This window comes from Melanostigma gelatinosum (assembly GCF_949748355.1).
Source record: "Melanostigma gelatinosum genome assembly, chromosome: 10".
In the NCBI taxonomy this organism is placed as follows: Eukaryota; Metazoa; Chordata; class Actinopteri; order Perciformes; family Zoarcidae; genus Melanostigma; species Melanostigma gelatinosum.
In genome coordinates, this window is record NC_136643.1 from 16,225,687 (window position 1) to 16,238,409 (window position 12,723).

Below are 12,723 nucleotides of genomic sequence, written 5' to 3' on the forward strand. Positions count from 1 at the left end.
GTGGATGTTATAATCTGATGAGCTCCAGTGAACTGAGACCCCTGGTGGACACAGTTTGGAGGTGGATGTCTGTATCCAACCAGACACATTTACTCACCACAGCAGTGCATTACGACCAGAGAAAGGTCATTACAGAACGTAATATTTGAGCTGTATGCAGCGAAGATGACAGCAGTGGCACGAAATCATGTTTCCCCTCTTGTCCATCGAGTGCTCGTCAGTCAGATTTCACAGAAATTACACCGTCATGTGTAGATAAAGAATGATTGAAAAGAAAAATTGGCATCAGAAAACAAAAAGACACAAATCAGTGTGTTTATATTTTATTCACATATGTTACATTTTGCATTAAATGTCCCAAGTCATACCTTCTGGTCAAACTCAGAAAGTTTGAGTCAGCACCTACAGTAATGTACTGTATTCTCTCCTCATTCATACAGGAGAACACACAAGAGCTTTCAGTTACAATTTACACCCATTACTCATTGGCTATTTGGTTGCAGTCATTTACAAAGTGGGTACTGCAAAAATAAAGGAGAGGAGAAACTCAGTAAACACAAAAGCAGAATGCATGAATTCAAGAGGAAGATTTTTCAGGCGTTAACTTGTTCCTTAAAGATCCCTCGATGCCGCACAAGGCGGCCGAGCATTTAAAAATCAGACGTCATTGATATCAGCAGCGTGCTGTTTATCACTCAAAAAACACCGTTGCAGGCACAGCTGGATCAATTTCCTCTTCAAGAAAACGAAGAAGATGATAATCAAAAAAATCAAGTAGCTAACTTAACGAATGGTGGCTTTAAAAAGGACGTCATGCACAGTGTACTCAAATCTGATAATCTTGTTATGTTGGAATGAGACTATAAATCACAGCTAGATGACGCATGAGTAAGGGATGTCATCACAACAAACGCTCCGTACTGCAGCTGGGACTCGACAATCAAGAGCATAAAAAGGGAAAATGTATTTTGTCATCACAGACGGGTGAAGAGTATTGACATTTCTTCTCAAAAGCAACTTGAATGTCACTGAATTTCAAAAGAGTTTCTGGAGAAAACCTTTGACAGAAGCCAATAAAACATTTCTGCTGTCGCGGTGTTCAGTTTTGCCAGCGCAGCAGGACACCACATCAGTGCAATGACTTTTTTCTCTCTTAAGAATGTATGCTACTTAAATTCTTTTGGCTTGTGGCGTTTTGTGGCGTGATGACAAGGAATCGATCACTCATTGACAGGTTTGTCGCTTTAGCCGTGTTCGAGTTTCTTCTTCAGAACCAACCAGGAAGAGAAAGCGCTGCGCGATGGCGCGCGACACCGAGATCTGTAGTGAGGTGACCGCAGACCTCCCTTAAACATTAAAGTGAGTTTGAGTCAACATTCCAAGCAATCTTCCATAAACAAAGCACAACCTTAGAAAAAAAAAAAAATCTTCACAAAAGTTAAAACTACTTACTTAAACAATGAGCAGCAGCATTTATTTAAATATCTAAAAACGTATTTTAAACAGCAAACAAAAGAAATTCCTGAGGATGGATTGCAACTCGACCCATAAAAAGAGCCTTCGCTTGTTTGCAAAAAAACTCTCGTGTGTTGACGGGTGGACTTGTCCTGCCTACCCTCACATGTCAGCAGATAATGAGTGCACATTGCAATAACATCGCTACGCTGGTCAGGAGCCCGAAACTCATGCCAGCACAGCAGAGCACATTTCGATAAATAAAAAGGGATATGCATTTAACATCATCGTAAATGGTGCAAAAAGTAATCAAACTTTGCAGGGACAATCAGCATTTGACTATTTTTTTATTTTTAACCCGAATAAATATGTTCCACACCAATTGAATTTCTGGGCAAAGTTGTGCTTTTCACTTTGATCTTACCGAATTCTGTTTTTCCCTGTTGAAAACCACACAAAAAAAAATCACTTAAACACACACACGTGTTGATCTTTAGGTATGATTGTACACCAAACTTCACATAAACCAAGGCTGTGGCAGCAATACCCTCACTGGGATGTTTGTGTTTATCACGTTAAGAGTCCTCGAATATTTTGATCGAGGAAGACGCATAAGCCAGAAAAAAAGAAAGAAAAAAACTTCTCCGTCACGGGTTGCTGTTTTCAGTGGACTTTGGAAGATCTTAGAGTCCATTATAGTGAGGCCCCCAACGCTTATTGATGTGATCGAAGGTGTGTGAACCCCACTGCTGCTCCAACACTCGATACCTCTCCTCACATAAGAAGAGCGGCTTGCCACGGCTGGAGAGAAGCCGGAGGGGGGGGGGGAAACAAGTGTGAGAACTGGGTTTTATTTGCAGCAACAAGTATTTAAAAAAAGAAATGTGCCCCAATTTCATACTCGATCCCAATTCTAAGAAGATTTTGAGAAAACTGTGTGTTTCTACTTCACTGTTCTGTTTGTAATCACGATGTTAGAATAAATATTGTCCCACAATGCAATGCACAAAGAACGGTACAGAATTCTGAAAATGGTTTACCTGTATAACGTGAACTGCATAACACTGCGTGTGTGTGTGTGTGTGAGATGAGCCGTACCGTAAATCCCGGTCCTCCTCTCCGTGGGCATCAAGGTAAACAGAACCCCACAGGCAGAAACGATGTCCACGGATGATGATGATGACTGAGGCATTAATCAGTAGAAAGATGCCTGTAGCTGCGCCACAATGTTGGGAGTGCTGTCAAAAGAAATGATTAAAAACCATCACGACACTGTCTAACAGATATGTAAATTAATCTTGCAATGAGGTATAACATTAGGAATTTGTTAAACCTGTAAATTAGGTTGTGTTGGCCGTGATTTTGAAGCACCGAGGAACTTACCAACACACATTCACAGATACCCTGCTGTTTGCAGCACACGCCTTTGAGGCAGACGAAGGCGCCGCAAACGAGGCAGAGGGCGGGGTCTTTTGGCACCTTCTTGCAGGCGGTGCAGGCCTTCCTGTGATAGTACTGGAAGATGATATTGTAGTTGTCGGGCAGCTGGAGAAGGCGGGGGGCTGTCCACTGAGGTTCCTGGACAAGCAATGTCTTCAGAGGAGAAGAAATACAGAAGTACGTCAAATACACTGAAATCAGGCCAGAAATACACTGCGCACTGCAGTCAATACATTTTATCTTCAAACCCCAAACTCTCAAATAAAGATACTGGCTGCTCACAAGAGATACATCTTCTAAAGCATTTTCTTGCCGTCAGCCCGAATAAAAATTAATTTGCCAACTTTTTACGACGTCCTTCGGCTCTAAAATGTAATAATAAATAACGTCCTTTGTTAAGTTTTGGCATCCTTAATTGACATGCAAGACACTCTACATTTTCACAAAATGATGAACAACGTTCAAGGATACTGAAATAGTGGCGGACGAGGGGAATAAGACACATGGCTAGTTCTCCTCAGAGACTCTTCACAGCTATGGACCTTATCAACCAAGGTTGAAACTCATTTCAACGTGTCAATAGCACTTGAGGCACATGAATCGTTCACAGCACATCAAGTTCTAAATACATGGTTTGCATATTTAATTGCACAGAGAGAGAGAGAGAGAGAGAGAGAGAGAGAGAGAATTCACACTTTCTTTGAAAACTCCAAATTCTCATTCGACTACATGCTGAGATTTTCTGAATTCAAACCCGTACAGCACAATGAAATCCACTTCACACACATACCAATGACTGCTCTGCCTGCATCTGAGTGAGCCCCGTGACCTCAGCGCACCACTGTGTCACCAAGCCAAAGGCGCTGACCGCCCAATTCAGACACGAGGCACTGTGCACGATGTTGGAAGGCTGAGGGGCCGAGGGTAAGAGCTCCAAACACGCAGCCAAGGAGGTGAACTCCTCCTCCTCCTGAGGACACAAACACAAAAAGAAAGCAGCTGGTGAGGTCAATGGAGAGAAGATGAGTAGAACCGTTGACCGCTCTCTTGCTGCAAGGATACAACGGTAGGGTAAGCTTCAGCAGGTTGGATGATTTCTATTGTAAAACATACCGGGCAGCCAGTTAGGCTGTCTCCGTAGAGGTGATGCTGCAGGAGGCACGAGAGTCGCAAGAAGGGCAGACAGAACTGCTGAAGGCTGAACTCGATAGACTGCGGAGACCACACACTGGAGCTCAGCTGGGGAGGGGAATAACAGCAGCACTTGATCAATAACCAGCCAACAGCCTGCTGACAACACCGTGATATATATATCTCCCCCGGAGATTAGTGGAGACATTAGACCCCCGTTTCTCACGGTAATGGCCATTTCATTGTTTCAAAGAAAATGAAAAAGAGCAACGACAAGAATGAGGGGATAGGGAGCACCACCTTGAAGGCAGTTACGTTCTGAAGCACATAACAGTCATTTTAGTGCCTCACCATCGATGTCTCTTCAGTTTTCACCTTGTAGACACTCTTGTCCTCGGACAGCTCATCGATAACGTGACTGAGCAGCGCTTCGAACGACGTCTCGGCATTCGCATCGGTCTGTGGCAGAAAACAAAAGCATTGACGATATGAAATCAAACATTTTAAAAGATTCACACTTTAACATATACATTTCGGGTTTGATCTTAAATCGGGGGGGGGGGGAAGAGCGTTAAACCGAAGTATTGTGTGTGTGTGTGTGTGTATATATATATATATATATATATATATATATATATATTACTGAATGCGTGTTCTGATAACAATAAAGAGGTTTTGGCAAGTATGTTATATGGAGGAAAGGCTGCACGCATTTATCAGGCTGGAGGTGGTAGAATATAAAACAGCGGTCTTATCTCGTCTGCTGTACTTTGTCATAAATTTATAGGAGAGGAATTTCAAGTCCATGGATTTCCTCCCTCCAGGCTCTGACCTTTGTTCAGACCGCATCTTCTTTAACTACTTCGATTTAATTACAACGGCGTTCCACCAAATATGGATGCCGTCCTCATTGTGGATTTGAAATCCATCTTAATGGCAGCTTGTGAATGCCTGGACTGCTGTTGATGACAATGTAGTCGGAAGATACTAATCCAAACCTCCATTATGGATGGAAACACCCTAAAGAGGGTTCCAGCCATTTGTCTTTTGACATTCAAGTCAGCTACTCACTAATACAGATTTAATAGACTGAAGACGGATAGCCAATTAATGAAACGCTCTCCAGCAATCGCACTTTTCAAGATAACGAGGATCGACAGTGGAACTCACGGAAATGAAACCGAAAGGGGCTCGATTCATCTCAATACGAAGTCATACGCAAGGATTTACCGTTATAGATACAAGTAGGCGTTGAAAATGTTGACCAGCAGGGTTGAAACTGCACAGAGAGCTATTACAGCGGCTCTGAAAGGTTCTATTCTGTTTTAAGTGCTGTGCCATTATCTTTACAGCATGACCTTCTTATGACAACATTTTCTGAGTTACACTGGAAAAATAAGTGGAATACGTTCTCGCACCAGCATGTCTCAGGCTCACGTTTACCTTCTTGAGTGCTCCAGATGTGCTCCAGCCCTGCCGTTCTTCCGGGCTGAACTTGGTCGAGAGTGCAGCCAGAGCCTGGGCGAACTGCAGGTTGTACAGCATCTTCACCACACAGGTGAAGTGCTCTGCACAGGGAGAGAAGGTGGCACTAATTATGCAGACCAAGACACGGGGAACCAAACACAGAAGTGGAGAAGCACAATTTACACAGATGAATTAATGTGTTATGGATTAACGCAAAACATTACTTCAATGTGTGAATTTTAAAAGCATGAAAAAAAGAAGGCTGGCAGCTATTCACAGGGCCTTTGTATTTCACAGTGTTGCATAGAGCGCCTCACTTAACAGTGGATAAGTGCAGCATAATTAGCAGAGCGTTTCAGGTGGAAAATGTAGGCTGAAGGATATTTAAGTTTGGCTTAAAAGTACAAAAAGAGCCATTTGTTGTCTTCTACAGCAAAGAGCTGCTGACAGCTCCACTGTTCTGCTCACGACAACTAAGTACCGGTACACACAATTAAAAAGGTGGAACTAAGAAAAGGAGCCGATCCCTTTGTAGCAATTCAGTGCAAAGGACCTCAACTGCTCTATTTCTCAAAAAAGAAAAGAGAGAGAGAGCCTGCAACAATGATATGCTATGTGCTGTGAAACACCACCATCTTGAGAACAATCTGACAAACAATCCTTTGTTTCAACCCAAAGCTACACTTTCCATTTAAGTCACTTTCACCAATTATTCCAAATCGCCCTCGCTCCATCGGCCAAACTATTTCAGTCATCAATGAAACGATCTGTCCTGCAGCGACACTTCTCTCGTTTAAAGAGACCTCGGTGCGTTTGGAGCAGGTCTTTCGGGGTGGCCCGCCGCCTTTTCTAGTGAAGTACCAACATGGAGGAGATGAGGCGGCAAGCCATAGACGAAGGGCACACGAAGGAGGCGCAGCCCTCCCATCACCAGGGTCACGTCTCTCCGATCCTCACGGCCAAATAACGGCAACAGGAGCACAGATAAGAGACGTGAAATGCTTCTTTCCAGCACTCAGCGCTGATTACTACAGATAATGGGGCTGCCCTTGTGGAGCAGCCGCCGAGACGCTCCCTGCTCTCTCGTAGCGTCGTGATGCAGACATAGGAAGCGTACCTTTCCGCAGAGGCTGTGGCATTGTTAGCACAAAGATGATCAGGAGGGACGGGATGTCCCGGAACAGCATGGGTACCTCGGGCCTCTCGTCTTCAAAGCCACTGCAACACAATACAAAAGAGCTTTCAATCAGTCACATGGCTATTGTGATGGGGACAGAAACAAGAAATACACAGTTATTCCTAAGTAAAACAAATAAGGACACGCAAATTGTGATTTCTCTTTATTACACACCCAGTGTAAATATGGTTAGTATTGGCTGTGCTACTTTTTCCACAAGCCCCTTTCAGACATGCACCTCGTTACGCTAATGTGATAATATAACATGTCGGTTTACTCCGCCGCTCTCTCAAACATCCTGTGAGCATCGTCTCTTTCTGTGAATGTCCCATTGTGTGAAGAAAGAAACATTCATGTCTGAATCCTAAAAAGCCATCCCTTTAAATTCCCGATGAAGGCGGCGATGTATTGCATGTCTGAAAAGGACTTTTAAAAAAGATATGCGAGCAAAAGGTCTTGGCGTTTTATATTAGCTGAACACACATTGTATGAAAAGGCCCGTTCCTTGCATTCCCCCAAACAACTTCCTTAATGCAGCCCTGGTTACATGTTCGCATTGTGTGCCCTCTCCATTTAAATGTCGTCTTGTTCTGTTGACAATTTAGTGAGGCTCCAATCTCCACTCCACTCTACTCTACTCTACTCTAGAAAGGCCTCGGGGGGGCTTTGAATGAGAGGAACTGCAGTGAAAGAATAATACTCTTCCATTACCGAAGCACTCACCAGTTAATTCCACTGTGCATTGGAGGAAAGCCTGAGAGGACAGCGTGTTCCACCCTGCTAACACCACCGCACACAAACTAGATTTGCACACTGTAAGAAAACCTTGACACATACCTCGTTGGTTTATCCAACAGAAATAAGGCTGGAGCAATGTTTGGATCCATATAGGAACATTTCTCTTTGTCCTATTTAACTAGGCGAGATCCGGTTGACTGCCTCAGGGTGTCAGTGACAGTGCTCCCTCCTGAAACCCTATCAGAGTATTTTTAAACAGCAAATGGCTCCTCTGAGCATCCTGTATGGCTGTGAGCACTTCAATCGGAACAGAAGCTGTCTTACAACACCAACAGGGAGGAAAGGTTGCTCAAGCGCATCTTGTATTGTTAAGTGCTGCCAGGAGATGTTTTTTTATTATTTAATTTATCTATTTTTTTTAACTCACACCATCAATCCTGACAACCCAACACGTTTGTGCATGAAACATGTGCAGACATACAGCAGTGATTCAAGACAGAAAAAGAAGAAGTGTGCGAGGTAGAAACCGTGTCTTTTGTGTTTTGTTAAATGCGGGTTTCTGTCGACGGTGGACAGCTGGGAGCCGAGACGCCGTGCTGGTATGGCGGCGGTGTTGTGCTGCGACTGTTCTCAGTACAGTGCATTTGACGGGGTCGTTTGGCTCTCTGCGGAGTGCCCGGTAATTTGCCAGATGCAGCAATTATTGGTATCTATGGAAACCACAAATGGTCCCTTTGCTGTTTTTAGCTCCTCTTTGTGTGGAGGAAAGGGCTGTTGGGGGGGGGGGGGGGCAGGACGAAACGGTGGCGTTTAGAGTGGACAAAGTGGCTCTTTGATTGCATGTTTATGTGAGGAAGGAAAGTGTGAGGGGACATTAGAGACGTGGGAGAGGGTATGACAAACGCATGAACAGATCTATAGATCTTCAGTTAGCAGAGGTTCTTTATGGAGGAAGTCACTCACTCTGCCTCTCGGGCTTGTAAAACCTGAGTCAGCTTAGTCCAGGGGTTGTAGGCTGAATCGATGTTGTACAGACGCATGTGCATGGCCAGCACATGGAACAGCTGATCTGCAAAAACAACACCAAACACAAAGACATATCATCGTCACGTTCCTGACAAGGTCCGACAGGAACAAAGCCAGAACGTGTGTGTTTATCTCAGTGTCCGTTGTCACGCTCCACCAGCAACCAGCGCTGATCAAATGATGGAAGCAGCTGACGTGAACCGACTGCAGGCTAATGGTTTGGCTCAGATAGAAAACAGGTCAGGCCAGATGGACGCATGGTAGCGCTCGATAGCCTTGAGCAACTCTTTGGTCAGGTCGCACCTGTTCATTGTGAAACTAATGGAACATGAGGAGAGACCCCCTGCGCGCATATGCACACACACACACTTGTGTAAACACTAGCTTTTAATAGCAGGACATTTCACAACCTCAATTGTCTTTGTCCAGAGCAAACCTGTTACAAGTAGAAGATCTATGACATCACAGCAAACCACAACATGGGCAGAAGGCAGGAAGTCGTTTCAGATGTTAAGTAATAAAAACAATTAAAAGTGAAAACATGTTCTTGTCTTTCTTATTAAAAAATTAACCAATGTATTCCAATTATGAACTCAATCCAAGGCCTCTAAAAGACAAAAATTAAAAGAGCAATAGATATAAATCCCATATGAACCGGCTCCACTAAATTAACTCCTTTTCAATAAGCAACACTAATCCTATTTGATTTTGTTTTACAGGGAATTATGATGCTGTAATGCAGCGAAGCAATTTGACTTTTGTGGGCGGTCGATACCTGGAGCAACACTGCCCTCCACAGGCAAAGAAAGACACGACACGAGGAAAGCAAACGTGTCCTTTGTTGCATCCCATTTGTCCTCACTACGGCTCGTTTGTTTTCCAAGCCAATTAAAATAGCCTGTTTTGTAAAAAGTGAATGCTATAAATAGATTCCCATTGCCAGTATCGATGAGTTTGCCTTTATGGTTTTTTTCCTCCGGTGCGTCAAGTTCAACGTCACAAACGGACCTGGAAATAAGGCTTGATGTACAGTTAAAATGTTACATGTTGTTGGAACGGTCTGGTGTGAAAACATTTTATAAAACGTTACAAGTCTGCTTTGACAAAGTTGCTATGAAGCAAACAATAAAGAGTGTTTCCTCCACTAGTGAGGCAACTGTAAGACACTTGGACACAAAGAAAAGATAGCAAAGCAAAGCAGGGGGCATTAAAAGTCCTTCACTGCGAGTTCAACAGCCTTTCATTTAACTATTTAAACCTGTGCTTTCTAAATGGTCTTCCACGAGAAAGGCCTGTCCTCTAGTTAATGTTTAGGAACGTATATCACCATCATACACCTTTCCACTGAAAGCTAAAACTGCATTCAGGTGTTTGTTCACTTTCTGCGGCAGGTATTTGACGGCTGCATGGGTCCTCTCGGGGCATATGATCATACAGTGGTCTACGTGTACCATCTTATCAACCACACAACAAATAAGGGGGTTAAATAATACAAATACAGCTGTCGGCACTCACCAAGTACTGAGACCAACGTGTTCAGCATGCCCTTTAACTCCCCACACAGTAGCAGCCACAGAGTCCCCGAGATTAATTCAAATGTTTGCAGTTAAGTAAACCAAGGACGTGCTATTTGGAGGCTGACTCTCCAGAGTGGATTTAGCCCATTTCAAGGGAATTGCAGGCAGCTTGCCCCGCGGTCCATCGTATCCTCATCAGTGGAACTGAAACAGTGCCTTCTGGGGAAACAGGCTTAGGAGCCCCATGAGCTCTCAGTTAGCACACGTCTGCCATTTTCCCTTCAAAGCCATTTGCCGAAGAAGCGCGAACGCCAATGTACTGCAACCGAGTGAATTTGGCCGTCAGCATGGCTACGTGGTTAATGTAGTTCAGAAATGGCAAGCTTCCAATGTGAAATCTCTTTTCAGCCACTCAAGGATGACAGGCCATTTCAGTGCAGCAGCCCGAATCTGGCAGGACAATTAATTAAACAAACACAAAATGGGGTGTAGTTTGTACAACTAACTTATTTCTGACGCGTTCATATCCACAAATATTGAATACGTCAATATAATACATTTTGGTAGAGGCTGATGTTTGGCACATGCCCTTGTCAACTGTGACACAATCAACTAAAACAGCACTTGACCCATTTGTCTGCTTCATTTAGCTGCCAACAGCTCACCTGGGACAGCATCTATCCTTGCCCGCCGTTGCTAATCGACCATTTGTTTGTTTCTTTTAATGGTTCAGCGGTTACACAGAATAAAAAGTTTGAGCTCCAGTCGAGACACGTTATTACAGAGAGGCTCATGGGAAACGATGCCGCAACCTGCGAGAACATGGCAACATAAACATCTGACATAGCACAGCATTAAAATACCATTTTATTCAAACAGCAGTGAAAACTAACAGAAAAGTCAAAACAGTCAAAAAATCTGCAGGAATTAAAAAGAAAGGGACCAAAAAAGGTATTCCCCTTGAACCAACACATCAGACTTAACACATTGCATATTAGCAAACACATAAGACTCAGAGGAGGGAAAGTATTGTGAGATATGAAAGATTAAGAGGTTTACGAGTAGCTACTCACTGAGACACGAGCGTTTGGCGGATGCACTGGCCCCTCCAGAACACAAGTTTCCTCCCCGGTGCACAAGTTCCAACTCCAGGTTGGTCCTGAGGAGACAGAGCCGTGACTTGTGTTAGGACAACAGTTCCACAAGTGCATAATGTAAAATACACACAGACAAACCAACCCTACCATAATATTCACGTATACCTCTAAAAAAGTATAGCATAACTTAAAGTGATCATTTGCCGATCACTAACCAACCCCATGTCAAAAAAGATTTCCACATGTTTGCAAAAAAGTTATATTAATGTCGTACAGTTCCTGATCAGTAAAGGTGGGGTTCAAACACTAGCCGGCCAGGGACAGTTTAGAACCCACGTTCACCCCAGACAGCCATTAAAGCAGAGTGTGTGTGAGTGAGAGTGGCTGTATTGCGATAAATGGCTGAGTGTCATCATATTCAGCGTTTGGTTACGTAGACTGACATTTTACCAGTTTGATTCGGAAGATGAAAGACGCTGCCTCGTCGAGCCATTTGCTGTTTTGAAGCAGCAATTCCGTATCAAGTAAATGACAGCTTTCCCCAGACTGATTTTACACGAGCTGAACCATTAGCATAAAAGCTGCTCCAACCACAGTTCATGCATAATCCCCAATGTGCATTTCCCATGCATATCCAACCACATTTCACTCCTGAATCTTAATTCCCCAACACCAAAACAGTGAAAAAATAAACTAAAAGCTCTCACAAAGTACATAGATGGAGGAAGCCGATAGGTATTATTAAAATAAGACTGATCTGGGCCCGTTTTCATCTCGCCAACGGCCATTTTTTTCTATGGGCCAGGGAGGCGGGGGCAAATCCTCGGGCTTCCTGGGAGAAAAAAAAAAAGCAATTTCACATAGATAATGCAGCCATGGTGAAGCGCCATCTGGCTTTTGCTGATAAGAGTGCCCCTGTGACAAAGGAATTTTCCACTCCTCAGGCAATTTGCGCTGTTCATTGAACTTCAGAGCGCCAACAGGCTCCCAGACACACTTAGGGGATCTTTCTGTTCAGGGCTGAGGGAACCACAGCGTTGGGTGGGCAAAAAGGTCTTGATGGTTGTGCTCCTGGAAGGGCAGAGTTTTTTGGAATGGGAGGGGTGAGAAGTGAGAGACCCCGAGGTGAACCAGTCAATTCTCTGATCTGAGACCAGCTTGTTGAGAAGATGCATATACCCGAGAAAGGACTGTAATTAGTTTTCAAGATCATGTTTTTGGCCTTTTCGGGTGGGGGGGGGGGGGGGGGGGGTGACATCGCAGTTACATCATACAGCATGTGTCTTAGGCTCACCCCAAGACGCTCCACAAAAATGTAATATAAAAGAGCTGTGTGAAGGACCACTTCAAAGATCAGCTGTCCATAATAACTAAATCCATACTCAAGTCAGACCTAATGAGTGAAGATAGAGCGAGAGTCAATACCATCTTACTGCAGCCTGTAACGACAGAGCTGCTAATGCTACTTCAGACGGCTGCCGTTCTTGCAACACTTCCAGGACCGACGCAGCGGTAGTACGAAGAAAAGACGACACCGTCACAGACCACCGGACGAGTGTGAAATGCAAAGCGATCACTATATTTAGTGCGAGTGCTGCGCAACAACTGCCGTATTGAATTTCCGTTCCATGTCAAGGCGCCTCTCTGGATTAATATGCTGACAAAGCACGACTGT

General features: G+C 44.0%; 1 protein-coding gene across 3 annotated transcripts in view; it reads right to left on the reverse strand.

Annotated features, from left to right (window-relative positions):
- Positions 1-310: 310 nt before the first annotated feature.
- ubr3 (ubiquitin protein ligase E3 component n-recognin 3) overlaps positions 311-12,723 on the reverse strand; it is a 30,438-nt gene continuing 18,025 nt past the window's right edge. For 2 of the 3 annotated variants that reach the window (XM_079277454.1, XM_079277453.1), the window contains 10 exons: positions 11,025-11,110; positions 8,372-8,477; positions 6,611-6,711; positions 5,470-5,594; positions 4,378-4,485; positions 4,009-4,134; positions 3,686-3,865; positions 2,839-3,048; positions 2,554-2,693; positions 311-2,256 (listed from right to left, as the gene is read on the reverse strand). In XM_079277454.1, the coding sequence (XP_079133580.1) occupies positions 2,139-2,256; positions 2,554-2,693; positions 2,839-3,048; positions 3,686-3,865; positions 4,009-4,134; positions 4,378-4,485; positions 5,470-5,594; positions 6,611-6,711; positions 8,372-8,477; positions 11,025-11,110 (1,300 nt within the window). In that variant the 3' untranslated portion in view covers positions 311-2,138. Of the gene's footprint in view, positions 2,257-2,553; positions 2,694-2,838; positions 3,049-3,685; positions 3,866-4,008; positions 4,135-4,377; positions 4,486-5,469; positions 5,595-6,610; positions 6,712-8,371; positions 8,478-10,648; positions 10,764-11,024; positions 11,111-12,723 lie in introns of those variants that run through there. The other variant, XM_079277455.1, reaches the window with a different exon arrangement.